This window comes from Phyllostomus hastatus, unplaced genomic scaffold (genome assembly GCF_019186645.2).
Source record: "Phyllostomus hastatus isolate PE091 unplaced genomic scaffold, TTU_PhHast_1.1 phas_scaffold_114, whole genome shotgun sequence".
NCBI classification, from domain to species: domain Eukaryota; kingdom Metazoa; phylum Chordata; class Mammalia; order Chiroptera; family Phyllostomidae; genus Phyllostomus; species Phyllostomus hastatus.
The window spans coordinates 10,234,123-10,250,321 of NW_025334006.1; the positions used below are offsets into that span (position 1 = coordinate 10,234,123).

Sequence of the window (16,199 nt, forward strand, 5' to 3'; positions counted from 1 at the left end):
AACGCCGGGCCTTGTCTCTCTGCTTTCCCGGAGACTCCACCAAGTCAAACCAGGGGCACTCTGCAGGGCCCTCTCCGAGGCTCCACCAGCCTTCGCTGCCGAAGACTTTCTCTCTCCACCCTCCGACCTTTTTTCCACTTGGCCCCAAATCCCATGCTCTGCCAGCCCCGACCCCCCACGCACCCCGCCCGTGTAGCCGGCTCAGAGTGCGAACTACTGATTTTCACTCTTGTAGAAGGGACCTGTGGAAGCCCAGAGGGCTGATGTTACATCACTTAATCAATCATTCATTCAAGCCTGTTTACCAGGTGCCCAAGGCGTTTGTTCTCACATCTCTGCAGGTCTCTCAACAGGGAAAGAGTGCGTACACACTTTGCAACTGGGGCGTCCCAGCACATCCCAAAAAGTACTAGGAGACTGCTAAGCCAGGGACATACACCCTCTCTCGCATACCCACTTACAAGGCAAGAGAATATATTGTTTTTGTTCACTCCCACAGGCTGCCGAGTTCACAAGCGCTCCATAATCCCCAGGAAGGAAGTCCTCTGCCTGGACATCCCCTACTTACCCTTCAGCCCTAGGAGGGGAGACCCCTGCAGGCAGCCTTCCCTATTGGAGGCCCCTCCCGGGCTCCGCCTAGTCCTCCTTCCCTCTGGGGCGGCACCAGTCACTCTAGGCTGTCCAGGTCAGGTGTTTGCTCTTCCGTCTGCCCAATTTACCGAAGGTTGGAAGTATCTTAGTCATTTTTTAAAAATCTCCAGCATCGCCCTGGCTGGTGTAGCTCAGTGGATTGAGCGGGGGCTGCGAACCAAAGTGTCTCAGGTTCAATTCCCAGTCAGGGCACATGCCTGGGTTGCAGGCCATGGCCCCCAGCAACCACACATTGATCTCTCTCTCTCTCTCTCTCTCTCTCTCTCTCTCTCTCCCTCCCTCTCTAAAAATAAATAAATAAAATCTTGAAAAAATAAAAAAATAAAGTAAAATCTCCAGCATCTACCAAAGTACCTGATACATAACTAAAAGGATAAAAGTGAATCTTCCAGCTATGCCTTTAATGCTCCATCTTATTTAACATATGATTTCACACTTACGAAGTTACATGTTGCCCAATAACAATAATGTTGCCCTATAAGAGTTCTCTTTTCTTCCCTCCTCCTCCCACTCATCCCTGTAGCCTGGTGTCCTGAGAGATGGTGGAAGTTTCATTTGCTCCCCAGAGGTCAGGATTCCACCCCGAATCCTGTGGTCAAGATGATCCCGTGGCAGGGAAAGGCAGCTGAACAAGCCCACCCACACCCCTTCCAGAGGGTCCTGCTGCAGATATCAGGCCTGCCCAGACTTGGGGAGCAGGGCAGTTGGCAGGGGTGGTGGAAAGGGGCTGGTATGGCGGGGGGGACACAGAGCTCTGGTGACTGACAGCTTAATGCTGGAGGCCCAGTGACAGCTCTGCCACAGCGCAGCTCCTTGGGGCTCTGGCTCGGCCAGTGGGATCAGTGAGCAGTAGATCTTCACCGCTGACCCCTTGGCTGAGGGGGGAAGGACAAGGAAGGATGCTGTCAACTGTGATATCCAGGGGTCCAAGCTCTCCTTAGGGAGCTCTGATCCTGGGTATTAGGACTAATTTCTCCCTGGCCCTTGACTGGGAGAGCGTTCAGGGGAGATCTGAACCAATCTATCTCAGGACCCAAATTTGGGCAGTCCCTGGCCAGACCAGCACTGGGCTGAGGGTGGGGTGGCATTGGGAGGCAGGAGGAAAGGGCTCAGTGGGTGCGGGGGGGGAGGGGGGGAGTGGACTGAGGCCAAGAGCTGCACTCTGAAGGGCCATCAGTGGTGGGGAAGCCAGCCAGGTGATCCGCTTAGGGGGATGATCGAAGTTAATTCTTGTAAACCCAGGACTCAGGACTCAGCCTCCCCGCTAATCCCATCCCCGCAGCTCTGAGGATTGATGCGGCCGTTTATCCCCCTTCACCCTTATTTCTAAATGCCTAGATCCCTTCGTTAAAGAGAAAAAAACATGAATCTTTTAAACATGCACAAAAGTACAGAGAATAACAATAAACATCCATGTACACGCCACCGAAATCCAACTCCTGTTTGTTTCTTGCCATATTTGATTCAGCGACAGCCCTTCTGTGGTTTTGCACTTTTACTCTGTAAGTACCATCCACAAACAATGCAGAACACTGACTTGTATGTTTAAAAATCTATCTAAATGGTATTGTGTTGTATACACTCTTCTGCAAACTTTCATTTTTTTCAACTCTTTTTTACATTTATTCATGTTGTTTCACGTGGCTCCAGTTCATGAACTGTAACTGCTGAGTACTATTTCATTGTTTGAATACACCACAATTTTTAAATATTTTATTTATTTATTCTCAGAGAGAGGGAAAGGGAGGGAGAAAGAGAGGGAGAGAAACATCAATGTGTGAGAGATACATCGACCAGTCGATCATTTGCCCCCAACTGGGGACCCAGCCCTCAACCCAGGGATGTGCTCCAACTGGGAATCGAACCAGCAACCTCTTGGTTCACAGACCAGCATTCAATCTACTGAGCCACACCAGCCAGGACATGAATATACTACAATTTATTTATTCATTCTCCTGCTAATGGGCATTTAGAATGTCTCCAGTTTTCCAAATTATAAACACGCTGCCATGGACAGGGCTGTGCACGTCTCCTTGGCATCTATGTAAGCACTGCTACAAGGTAGATACCTAGAAGTAGAATTTCTGAGTCATAGACTGTGTGCTTAACTTCATTACTTAAACTTCACTAGTTATTGCCAAGTTGTTCTATAGAGCCATTGGACAAATTTGCAGTCTCAACAGTGGCTTTCCCTGCTTGCCCAGATTCACTGACACATTTATAATTTATCTGCTCGCCATTCCCTCTTGCATTCCACTCCCTCCTTCTTATGAAGTATTTCCATTGGTGGCATTTCAGTGAAAGTCTCTGAGTGGAAAATAATCTCAGTCATTGCCTTAAAATGTCCTTATTTCACACCATTTGAATGGAAATTCAACAGGCATAGAATTTGAGGTTGACAGTTTTCTCTTAGTCTTTTGAAGATATTTTTTTCTATAATATTTTGTTGCTAATAAGAAGTCAGCTGCCAATATCATTGTTAAGTTTGTAGGCAAACAGATGTTTTTCTGGTTCATTTCAAGATTTTTCTCTTTCTCTTCAGTATTCTGCAATTTCACCATAATGTGTGAGTTCCAGATTCTTCAACTTGAGGACTGTTGGTTTTGTCCATTCTGGAAAATTCTTAATCATTATTGATTGATATATTACATTCCCCTGATTCTTTCTGTCTCTTTCAGGAGCCCCGATTTTACACAGGGGTGTGATATGCCATATCTATCTATCTATCTATCTCATTCTTTCCCTCGTGTTTTTTAATTTTCTATCTCATCATCTTCCCCCCAAATTTTGAATGATTTCATCAGCTCTATCTTCCAATTCACTAATTCTCTTTCCAAATGGGTCTAGTCTGCTGTTTAATACACTAGTGAGTCTTTAATTTCAATCACATGTCCCTCATTTTTTAATATTTTAACTTTCCCTCTTTTTAAAAAAAATGTATTTGTTTATTTATTTTTAGAGAGAAGGGAAGGGGGAGAGAAAGAGAGGGAGAGAAACATCAATGTGTGGGTGCCTCTCAAGTGGCCCCTACTAGGAACCTGGCCTGAAGCCCAGGCATGTGACCTGACTGGGAATCGAACTAGCGACCCTTTGCTTCACAGTCCAGTGCTCCACTAAGCCACATCAGCCAGGGCTCATAATACGATATTTTTATCATGGTTTATTTTCTTGTCTTTAATCTTTGATGCTTTTAAGTATACTTATTATATATTATATGGTATTTTTCATGTTGTCGTAATACGCACAGTTCTAGGGGTGTTAATTCTCCTATTTGTTATGTCTGCTGACTCTTTCTTACAGTGGATTACTTCCTTGTCTAGTTTATAATATTTTATTGTGAGCTTTTCTTCAGCAGTTTGTGTGTGTGTGTTAGTGAGAGTCCCATAAGTCCTAGGCTATGTGGACATTCTTACAGAGTTCTTTCTTGCTTCTGGGGGGCTGTGTGGTATTGCTAGGGACTGCAAGGGTCCTAAGCCAGATTTCTATTTAACTTCTCTGCTTGAGGACCAACGTCATGCAGATAACAGAAATCCAGATGCAAGGCAAGCAATTGCTCAGACTTGGGACAACAAACAATCTCTCAGGGTTGACTTGTATTTCTTTTCCTTTTCTCTGCTTCCTTGGGCGTGTGTGTGTGTAGTTTTTAGTCTTCTTTCGACAGGTGAGGTAGATCTTCCATGTCCTGAGCTTATGCAGGAGATGCAGCCCGAGCTCTCTGCTCCTGGTGGGCTGAAGCCGCGTGTCCTGTAACCAGAAGCATTAAAATGCAGCTCCTGGTCCAGGGCACATTCTGTCTGAAACCTACCATGGGCCACTGCGACAGCCTCCTCTTCCCTTTTATTTGGCATTGTGTTCCTTCCTTAATTCTAAGAACTGTGTTTCTTTTTGCAAAATAAATTTTTGAAAGTGTCCACATTTCAATTTTTAAATTCTATTTTGCAGCATTTCCGTGTGTGTTCTAGGGGACTCTGGTGAGGAGACAGCTAGCTACATTAGTTCAGTCTGCAACGTTGCCAGGAGTTCCCCTCTAGATTCTCTTCATCATCTCTATTCCTAACATTCTCTATGTCAGTAAGTGGCATTGTGATTTGCAGAGGGATGTCACATAGTTTCTGACCTAATCCTCCCAACAACTCTGAGAAATAAATAGTACTGTTCCCACTGTAGCAGGGCAGAACCGTAACTTTACTCCTACCCTTTGGACTCTGATTCCTGTGCGTTTCATAGCTTGTGCTTTACACAGAGAGGTAGGCCATCTGTTTGCTTCTACTCTAGAGAGGGCAGGCAATGTATATGTGTTTGGCAGGGGACAGAAGGAAGAAAAAAATCCAGGAAAAGTAGGGCTCGTCCGGGATTTGAACCCGGGACCTCTCGCACCCTAAGCGAGAATCATACCCCTAGACCAACGAGCCCGTCACAATTGCCCCTTGCCACATGTGCCTTCCATGCCACATCAGCCTCAGCCGTAATTTGTGGTTTCTGGAGGCGGCTTCCCTTCTTCCAGGCTGGCTCCTAGCCCAGGCCCGCGGCATTCCACAGGCCTCACCCCTCATTCCCTCCCGCTCCTCCCCATCCCGCTGCGGAGCCACACAGATACCTGCTGCTCCAGGCAGGGCCCCTCCTTCCCGTGATCAGCCAGCCCCCGCCGAGGCCACCACGCTGAGTTCCTGGGGGTGCTCTGGGAAAGGGCAGAGAAGAAGCCAGGCTCCAGCAGCCTCCACTTTCTGGGGGAGCCCCAGGGCTGAGAGAAGCCGTCTGGCATCTCCCGCACCCAGAGAAGAACGACGCTTCTTTCTTACCTCACGATCAGGCCTCCAGAAGAGTCTTCCAACCCCAAATAGCCTCCTGGGTGTGGGCGCGGAAGGCTGTCTCAGGTCCCGCTCACTAGGTGAAATTTGCTAAGTTACTCAGCGGCTCCATCTGCCAGGCGGCGTAATAACACCCGCCTTGTCTGTCTTACAGGGTGATGTGCGATCCGGTGAGGCTGTCTGTGGAAACACCGCAAACTGTGAAGTGCGTTACTGGGCAAAGGGGTAATTGTGATGGCAACATGAGGGCCCGGGAAACACACGGCAGGGAAGCTGCCCCTTACTGTCTGCCGTGGGCTGGGCACAGCGCGTTCTGTGCTTTGCAGACCTTCTTTAACCTTCTAACAAGCTGGTGAGATTGGTCTCATTGCCAAGGCAAGAAAAAGAAACTTGCCTAAATTCAGCTTAGACGCGGCATGCTTATTTGAATCGGAAGCCCATTTTAAATTCGGGTCACACTGCTTCTCAGACTTTCTAGAAAACCAAGGATGGGAATACATCCTCGAACACCCTCCCTCCCTCCTCTGCTGGTCCTGCCCACGGAGGCTGCAGGGAAACCCCTGCTAACAGGCCCACAATGGCCTGGGTGGAGGTCCTTCTTCTGGCTGGGGGCTTCCCAAATTAGAGAGAGCCTGGGGGGTCAGCCTCAGAAGCCCGGGCCTTGGAGAAGACCCCGTGGGCTGGCCAGGTTCTCTGCACTTTCACTGAACCGCATCTGTCACACCCCAGGGCTGCTTGCTTGCTTCCAGGAGAAATGTCCTCCGTGCAGCTGGGAAGCCCAGGGGGCAGGGTCTTGTGGTACTGGCCGTGGGGTCCTGCCTTGTGTCCAGCACTTGGCAATCAATCCTGCTGACAACACCAATGATTCCCAAGCAGTTCTGTGTGCTGGGCCTTGTGTAAGCGCTTTGCCGGGTGAAGCTCATTTCATTTCATCCTCACAGCACAACTGTTCTCACAGACACCGCTTAGCAAATGTCTGTGGAGTGATGAATAAGTCAGGAGTTTGCACGAAAAAAATCGCTGGTACAACAGATATTCAGGTGAATGCTCATCACTTGGATTGAAGTGGCAACCATAAGCCTGAAGAAACCCTCCCACCTGCCATCTCTTTAAGCAGGCTTCCTAGGGAACCAGTCTGTCGCTGGGATAGGCAGGAGGAATGGCCCCACTTTAGAGAATGGATTGGCTAGCATTCCTCTGCACCCAGGGGATAAGATTTCATTCTATCCACCCAGGAGTATCTGGACCAGACAATTGGCTCTGCTGACTAATCACGGCCAGAGAGAAGGGCAACAGCTCATCTGGTCTAAAACCAGAGTCTTTTTTGGGTAGCTGCTCCCCAGCCTTAAAGTGCCTTATAAATAAAAGCACACTCAAGGCGTTGTTCCATGACCTCAGCAGACATTCCCTGAATTGCTCCTCTCCGTGGACGTGCCAGGGAGTGAGGTTGCTCCCCGCAGGGCTCCTAGGGGGATTTTGCTGAGGATGTTTCAGGGCTGAGACCGAGGCTGGGCCCCCGCCAGCACTTCACTCTAGGGGTGCTGTTGGAATGTGAGGCGGGATCATGCCTCTTCGTGTGGCCTGTCTGGAGCAGGGTCCTGCCCGCTGAGTACCAGCAGTCTCTCCTCTGCTGTTGTGTCAGCCACCGTCCGCCCCCTCCTCCCCAGCCCATGCCCGCACGCTTCCAGAGGGACGTGGGCTTCCTGGGCGAGGAGTAGCGCCCTAGTGGAAACCCACTGGCACCTACCGTGCATTTTTTTTTCCAGGCTAAACTTACTATGGCCTTGCTCTAGGCAGTAGAAGTTTGGGCCAGAAATGACTCAGTAGTCTCTGTCTGTTTAAAAAGCCACAGAGTTCTCTGAGGAGAATCGGAGGCTCCATTTCTGAGAATTTTCTCCCTGTCCTTCCAGGCAGGCAGTGGCTCTCAGTCGGGCAAATCCTCGCACGACTCCTCATTTTCACAAGAGCATGTCAGCCGTGTCCACCTCTCATCACTGTACAAGGAGAGCCTCCGGTCAGTGCTGAACGGACATGGTCACGAGGGATCATCGCAAGCTCGCTGGGGGCACTTGAACACAGACAGGAAGAGGTGGAAGCTGCTAGAAAGATTTTGCTTGCCTCCACTCAGTCATCGACTCAAACGAAGACTGCAGCCAAGAAGTCAGCAGAAGGCTGAGACCCAGAAGGGCAGCCGTGGAGGAATTAGGAAAGATCATCACCAGCCAAGACGTGGCGCTGGAGACCAGGGCTGAAAGCACCCACAGCTGCACATCCCCAGTTACTATGGACGCATGCCGACGCTGGACAGTGAGGAAGGCTGGCAGGAAAACAATGGATTCACTTGAAATGTGGGATTGGAGGAGAGCTTTATGGGTACCCGGGCCACTAGAAAGTGGTGTTCTAGAGCAAATTAAGCCCAAAACATCCCTGGAGGTCAAAAATGACAAAGCTGAGGCTGTCCTAGTTTGGGCACGTCGTGAGAAGGCAGGGTTCTTTGAAAAAGACAACGATGTGGGGGGGAGAATACAAGCAGCAGGAAAGAGGAAGACCAGATGTGAACTGGGCTGACGTCATAAGAGAAGCCGTGGGCGGGAGTCCGCAGGAGCCGAGCAGGGCTGGTGAGGACAGGACGTTCTGGACGTCACTCATTCACAGGGTCACCAGGAGTCAGAGGTACTCAATGGCATGTAACGCACACACATCAAAAACATAGCAACAGCTGCCCTGGCGGGGTAGCTCAGTTGGCGAGAGCATTGTTCCGAAACCCAAGGTGGTGGGTTTGATCCCCAGTCACGGCCCATACAACAAGCAACCAATGAATGCATAAATAAGTAGAACAGCAAATTGATGTTTCTCTCTCTTTCCCTTCCTCTCTGTCCCTAAAATCAATAAATTAAAAAACCACATGGCAGAAAGCGAACACTGGTTGCTACTGGAGTCAGGGGTGGGGGGGACTTGGTGGCTGGCAAAGGGGCTTCCTTTTAACTATAGAGTCATTTGTACTTCATTCATTATATATATATATATATATATATATATATATATATATATATATATATATATGTGAATTCAGAACCACACAGAATTCAACTGGACATAAATATAATCCACTCAAAACAGAAATTGAATTATTAAAAAACCAAATAGAGAGAATCAGTAATTAGTGAGAATCAATAACTAGTGAGAACAAGGAGAAATTCATTTTAAGCCTCCAGAGAGTTGAAATGCCCCCTGGATCCGAGCAGCCCGGCAGTGCTGGTACTGGCCCCCATCCTGATGGTTCTGGCTGACGTCCAGTTTCAAAATGTGCTTTGTGTCCATCCACACTGAGGGGTCCCAGTCAGTAGTCTACCCAATCCTGTGGAACTGGGAAAGTTGTGTGCACTCAGAAAAGTCATTGAAGATGTTGTTCATTATATCACGCCAGTGTCTCCCCGGGGAAGGCCCTGGGGAGGCATCACTGTACGCCGCACTCCCTAGAGCGGTTGGTTTGCATCACTCGCTGGACACGGAATTACGTGAGTGAATCGCTGCTGGGAGGCACAAATGTGTGGTCCATCCGCAGGGACCCCATAGGCGGCCACTTTCAATTTCACTCCGTCCCTTGAACTCTGCACCGTTGTTCCTCTTTCTTCTTTTGCTCCTACGAATGATTGACACACGATTTCCTGTTCCTTGTATTCCTACAAGCCTTGCTAAAATATTCCTGGAAATAAACTACTCCTGGAATAAGCTCCTAGGAAATAGTGTTGGATGGGGGGGCCCAGAAACTCTTCAAAATATATGCTCCTTTTCTAGGACTTTTTTCTGGACAGTTAGAATGAGTGGAAAAACAATTTTTCTCTTGACTGTTTTCTATTCAGTTCTGGGCATTCATAAGTCTTAATCTAAACCAATGACTCTCAACCAGAGGGGAGGGCGCAGGGGGTGATTTTGCCGCTCAGAGGACTTTGTGTCTGGAGACAGTTTTGGTTGCCACGACTGCAGTGGAGGTGCTGCTATGAGCATCTCAAGCATCTCGTGGGCAGGGCCCTTGGAGGCCGTGAAACACCCTGCAGTGCTCAGGATGGCCCGCGACGGAGAATCACCCAATCTAATGAGTCAGCAGCGCTGAGGTTGGGACTGTGGTCTAGTTACACCCAGCAAGTCTTCTGTGAAGCCCTAGTGTGTTACCGAGTTCCTAAATTAACCAAATGATGTTAAATCCAAAAAGGATACTATATCTACTAAATATGCCTAAACTCTCTCCTGTTTTTATATCATTACTCTCCTTCTTTACCCCATGCTTCCTTCCCCCTACTCCATGGCTCAGTGACTCTGGAAATTGTTTCTGTCCCTTGCTTACGTGCTACGGAGCCTCTGTGCTTAGGTAAGGCTTTTTGTGGCCCAGCCCCGCCCCCCACAGCAGAGCATCTGCGCCCTCTTAGCTGGGGTTGGGTTGACCCTAACTTGGACCCATTGCCCTTACTTCTAAAAACGAGGTGGGGTAGGGTGAGAAGGTACTGTTTGGGCTAGAGTCGGAACAGGGAGAGGGCGGAGGTGCAGCCACCCGTCCTGGACAGTGGAGTGAGAAGGCCTGGGGTGTCTTTTAACCACATCAGTTTGGATGGAAGCCCAAGCCCAGGCTTTGCCCTTGCAGGCCCTTGTCAGAACCATTTGCAGAGGTGGGCACCTCAGCAGAGCCCTGCAGACAGCTGAGGCTGACTCATGCCACTCAGCCTCAGGGCTGGGGCCGGTGCCCTGCCTGGGGATAGGCACTTCAAAAACTGCCTTCAGAGCTGGCCTCTGGTCCTGGTCCCAGGCCAAGGGTTGTGCTGACTCAGGCAGTCCAGTAGAGGCCAAGTGGTTTTGCAGTTCCTGGACCCTTACCTGGATCTCTGCCAAGAATCCTACCTGTGGGTGAGCGTGTGTGTGGAGTGTGTGTGTAAAAATGGCAGGCTTCCAGAAGTGGCTGACAAGTCTCCAACTGGCCTTTCTAGCTCAGGAGCCAAGGGACATCGATTTTAGTGGTGAGGTGCGGCCTCTTGGGAGTTCCAAACAAGGCTGAAGTGCTTGTCCAGCCCCATCAGCTCGGTGAGAAAGCAACTCAAACTTTCTCTGCTGCAGAGGAAGCAGCCCAAGTCTGCTCAGCTTTTGGACCAGCCCTTGCCTTTTGCTGGGGTCTTTGGAGATGCTCCATGAAGAGCTCAGCAGTCAGCCGAGGAGATAGATATATATTTGGAAATTAAATCATCTTTATTGCTTAGTTAATTGATAAGTTGGTGCTCTGACCAGGACTTGAGCCCCCACTTTTTGCTGTAAGCTTTGACTCTTCAGCCAGATCAAAGTTGGGGTTTTCTGCTTGAGGTCCTGCTGTCCCTTGTCATTTAGACTGACGAGCACCCTGGGGGACAAACCCGTTTAATGTGGACGGTTCTTTTCATCCCAGTGTTGAGTCCTTCCAGTTTTTGCCTGCTTTGGGGTACCTTATGGTGCTTTCAAGTAGGTGCTTTTCATATTTTGTCCAGAGTTTATCATTTTTACCTATGGCGGGGAGGATTCACCTAATATGTACTACTCTGCCATTACTGGGCCATCCCTTCACTTTTTTACCTGTATTTAATGTGTATCAATTTTATCTACATATCTGTACCCTACCGAGGTGGGGAAGAAGATTCGGTCATAAGGGCCAAAGTGTGGTGCTGAGTGTAAGTGTGGGTGGAGCTTCCCCCAGAGCTGGCCTCGCTGGGGCGGGCTTGGCAGAAGCGGACCTGGTGAGTTGGGCTGTGAGGGCTGGGCAGGGCATGGGTGAGCAGACAGGAGGGAGGCCGTGGCAGCTTGGGCACTACTGAGCTGAGGGCATGAACATGGTGTGAGAGGGGCAGTGAGCCAGCCAGCCTCAGCCTCAGCCTGGCTGGGGGAGGTCAGTGCAGGAAAGGCACGGACAGACTCAACAAGAAGAAACAGAGGCAGCCTGGCATGCTGGAGACCTCCAGGCTTTGCCAAGTTGTTCTGCACCGCGCCCTGAAGGCTGTTTACTAAGGTGTTTGCAGGACATCCCCCATTCCCTGTCCCTTCGCCCGGGGCTGGTTCCCAGGCTGGCGGAGAGTCCCAGATCTCTGAAGAGGGAGAGTTAGAGGGCAACTTACACAAAGGGGCAGTTGGGGTGCAGATATCTAGAGGGATGGAGATGGGTGCCCCTGAGAGCTCATTCAAAGGGGAAACAAACAAGTGGTGGAAGCATCTTTCCTACATGTGGGCCAGCATCTCCCAGGACCCGGTGAGCTGACTCTCACTCATCCCAGCATCCGGGACTGCAGGTCCAGATTCTCTGAGCCCAATCTTCTATCCTCTGAGGAGCACACAATCAGCTTTGCGGCTGCAAAAGGAGGTTTAGGTGGGGGCTTGGGGGTCTCTAATCCCAGACTTTGTCCTTAGGAGGCTTAGGATCAGCACTGACCACTCAGGGAACCCAAAAGTGGTTTCAGAAGAGGGGGTTCTTTGGCGGGGTGGGGAGAGGTGGTGGGGGGAGGACCATCTATAAGAGGGATCAGAGGGTGTGGGGACGTCTGTGAGCGAAATGTCAGGGGAGGAGGAGTTTTATCTGTTCAAGAACATCTCCTCAGTGGGGCCGTGGGATGGGCCTCAGTACCACATTGCCCCTGTCTGGGCCTTCCACCTCCAGGCAGCCTTCATGGGCTTTGTCTTCTTCGCAGGGACACCCCTCAATGCCACGGTGCTGGTGGCCACACTGCGCTACAGAAAGCTGAGGCAGCCACTCAACTACATTTTGGTCAATGTGTCCCTGGGGGGCTTCCTCTTCTGCATCTTCTCTGTCTCTACTGTCTTCATCGCCAGTTGTCAGGGATACTTCATCTTCGGCCGCCGCGTGTGTGCTCTGGAGGCCTTCCTGGGCTCTGCAGCAGGTACCGCAGGGGAAGGGGCTGGGGGGGCAGAGGACGTGGAGCCAGGGGTGGAACCAGGGGCCAGGCTGCTGGCCTAGAGTGCACCCCAAGTGAGGAGTCTGATGCTCTTTTGCACATTGGGGTACAAAGCCCAGACTAGAAATTTGACCCGCTGTGTCCCAAACTCTACTCCAACTGTCAGTCCAGCCTGCCTCCTGGTGCTGTGCTGGCCCCACCCTGTAATCCACTCCTCCTGCCAGGCTAACCCATCAACCCGGTTTCACCACAGGTCTGGTCACAGGCTGGTCACTGGCCTTCCTGGCCTTCGAGCGCTACATTGTCATCTGTAAACCCTTCGGCAGCTTCCGCTTCAGCTCCAGGCACGCACTGATGGTGGTCCTGGCCACCTGGACCATTGGCATCGGCGTCTCCATCCCACCCTTCTTTGGCTGGAGCCGGTGAGAGCACAGGGCAAGTTGGTGTGGGTAGAGAGTTGTGTATAACCTTTTCCATCTTGACCTCTATTTATTATTATTTTTTAAAATATTTTATTTTTAGAGAAAGGGGAAAGGAGGGAGGAAGAGAGGGAGAGAAACATCAATTGTGGTTGCCTCTCACGTGCCTGACACTGGGGACCTGGCCCGCAACCCAGGCATGTGCCCTGACTGGGAATCGAACTGGTGACCCTTTGGTTCGCAGGTCAGCACTCAGTCCACTGAGCCACACCAGCCAGGGCTCACCTCTACTTTTTTTTTTTTTTAAGATTTTATTTATTTACTTTTAGAGAGGGAAGGGAGGGAGAAAGAAAGAGAAACATTAATGTGGGGCTGCTGGGGGCCGTGGCCTGCAACCCAGGTGTGTGGCCTGACTGGGAATCGAACCTGCGACACTTTGGTTCGCATCCCGCGCTCAATCCACTGAGCCATGCCAGCCAGGGCTTCACCTCTACTTTTTAGTGGACTGGTGGAATAGGTGAGAGAAAGGGCTGTGGGAGACAAGTGCTAAAATTTATTCTACAGTTTGAATTGCTATACTGTCTGCTGGTAGTGACAGTCGCTGGGCACCCCCTGGGGTCTATTAGGTACGTGAATATGACCCAGGAATCTCAGCTCCCCCTCCGTTCTTGCGGTGAGCCCCCAGTGTGCAAATGCTTGTCCAGTGGGTGAGCGTCTGGTCCCTTCACAGGTTCATCCCTGAGGGCCTGCAGTGTTCCTGTGGCCCTGACTGGTACACTGTGGGCACCAAATATCGCAGCGAGTACTACGCCTGGTTCCTCTTCATCTTCTGCTTCATCGTGCCTCTTGCCCTCATCTGCTTCTCCTACTCTCAGCTGCTGGGGGCGCTCAGAGCTGTGAGTGGCTTTTGTGAGGGTCAGGGGGCTCCAGGGGAGAGGGGGGAGTGGGTGAGTGTTCTAGAACATCTGGAAATGCCACAGCCAGGCAGAGGGGATATGTAAAAGCAATGCAGGAAGCGGGGATAGGCAGAATGATGAAATGGAATGAAGAATAAGGTGAGTCATCCCTACTCAAATACAGTTGTCAAGACATGTATGTGATCCCTTCCAATGTCACAGACCGGAAAGCTGCCTCCATCCTGCCTTCCTCAATGAGAGCCCCAGGACTAGGCGAGACACAGGGACAGAAGAGGGGCAATTGAAGCAGGTGTCCCCTGGGTGAAAAAACAAACAAACCATCCAGAGATCTGCGAGTTGAGGGGTGAGGAGAGGATGTGACGTTTTCTCTGTGCTCGTCCCAGGTGGCAGCCCAGCAGCAGGAGTCAGCTTCGACCCAGAAGGCCGAGCGGGAGGTGAGCCGCATGGTGGTGGTGATGGTGGGATCCTTTTGTCTCTGTTATGTGCCCTACGCCGCCCTGGCCATGTACATGGTCAACAACCATAGCCACGGGCTGGACTTGCGGCTGGTCACCATCCCTGCCTTCTTCTCCAAGAGCGCTTGTGTCTACAACCCCATCATCTACTGCTTTATGAACAAGCAGGTAAAGTTTCCATTTACATTCCTATGAGACTCACTAATCCCAAGACTCAGCTTTTCTGACCAATGACTTTAAACTCGGAGTCCCTTGGGCTCTACTCAGAGGGTTAGCAGTGAACAAGGGAACCGCAGGGAGGGCGGTGTGGTCATCAAGACAAGATCAGAGCCCAGGGCAGGCAGAACTTAAGCCACAAAAATCGAGTTGCTCCAAAGGAAAAGAGTAGAAGTTTTCTGTTTTGTTGAAGAACTGACAGATCAATAGTTTCCCTACACTCCAGCCCTTCCAGTTCACAGGTTTTTAATCCTTTCCTGTTCAACTTCTAGCCTTCTGGAGCATGTACGAAGCAGGAATCACAACACATGCATAAAAAACCTAAAGCAGGGTATCATCTAAAAGTACCAGGTGGTCCAGGCCCCCAATCCTAAATCTGAGCAAAAACAATGTCCTCCCCACCACCAAACCAAACTCAAATCTAGTCATCTCTCGAGGGGCAAACATTCTGCTTTTAGAATTATTATTTGTTCCTTCAGTCCCGGAGTGGATCCAAACGAATGTGAAACCTGGACGGAGCAAGCAGGCAGTCCTTTCCCCGCTGGAAGGCCCTTTCAGGAATGCGGGAGGGGTGGTGGGCCTGACCCAGCTCCCAGGAGGCGGGCGGGTTCACCAGGACGTGTAGGGAGTATTGCAGACCTGGAGGCGGGAAGCCCTGGACTGGAAACTGACTAGTCTCAGGACTGGGAAAACACACTGAAACCCACCCGAGGGGATCCTGGGTACATGGAAGGCATCGTTCGAGGCTTTGGGGAGACCAAGCATGAGGTCTCTCCCCCCATACTTCCTGACAGTATCTCCTCTGTGCTCTTCTGCCGAGGGGCCTACCTCCAATCCTGCCCTTTCCCTCCAGTTCCGGGCTTGCATCATGGAGATGGTGTGTGGGAAGTCCATGACAGATGAGCCTGACACGTCCACTTCCCAGAGAACTGAAGTTTCCACTCTCTCTTCCAGCCAAGTAAGCCCCAGCTAAGGCGCCATATTGGCCTACTTGCAGCAACTGGGATTTTACGTTTAAGGAAATTTCTACCTCCTCTGCCAAAAACCAAACTACTCACAATGCAGAAAACAGACAGGAAGAGGAGCAATGACAACTTGGGGAATCAATGTTCCATTTTCCCACCACCTTCCTGCCTACAAAGCTACTGCTCTAGCTGGGCCCGACTCAGAACACACCAGAAGCCACTGCAGCAACCATCAGCTTCTAGTCCTAAGCGGCCAGATTCCCAGCACTTGGAAAGTCGGTCTCTACATACAAGGCAACTACAAAGGCGCATGGCTGAGTTTTCAGTGTATGGACAATTTATCTTCCTTTTTAGTGACCTTTTCCCCTGACTGGGCATCTGTTCTGAGATGATGTATTCCGAGAAAATACCTTAGGAATGGCAGAGGCATAAAGAAACACAAATAAAACCTTCAGCAGGCCCCAAATATGAGTGTGAAGGAATTTCCTCACACTACCTATGCCAGTTGCTGTGACAGCTCGGGCAGACACATCATGTTCGTGAGCCCCTGAGCCAGCACGAACTGTTCCAGGTGTTTCCTCTCCCACCCCGCTCTTACTTGGCTAACCCTGTATCTGTCTTAAGATGTGTATTTACTAAAGCTAACAGTTTAATTCACTTCACGGTCTCAAAATACAGTGGAATTAAACATCTTGATATCATTTGTAAACTACACCAAAATGTTCAAAAAACTCTCTTACCCTATACTTTACACCCACCCTCTCCCGCTGGAGAAGGCCTTTCTGAAATAAACATCAAGACTAACGCTGTGTGTGCCCCGGGTGGCTTGTGCTTGGTATCAGACTATG

General features: G+C 50.3%; 1 protein-coding gene and 1 non-coding gene across 2 annotated transcripts; one reads left to right on the plus strand and one right to left on the minus strand.

The window, feature by feature from the left end:
• Positions 1-4,991: 4,991 nt before the first annotated feature.
• Positions 4,992-5,063, minus strand: TRNAP-AGG. Its single transcript has one exon. It is a non-coding gene; the product is annotated as a tRNA-Pro (tRNA).
• A 6,952-nt stretch (positions 5,064-12,015) lies between these two features.
• On the plus strand, positions 12,016-16,121 carry OPN1SW (opsin 1, short wave sensitive). The gene is made up of 5 exons (XM_045855663.1): positions 12,016-12,364; positions 12,633-12,801; positions 13,529-13,694; positions 14,099-14,338; positions 15,240-16,121. The coding sequence occupies exons 1-5, from the start codon at positions 12,019-12,021 to the stop codon at positions 15,357-15,359; spliced, it is 1,041 nt and encodes a 346-aa protein (XP_045711619.1). The 5' UTR covers positions 12,016-12,018; the 3' UTR covers positions 15,360-16,121.
• Positions 16,122-16,199: the final 78 nt, after the last annotated feature.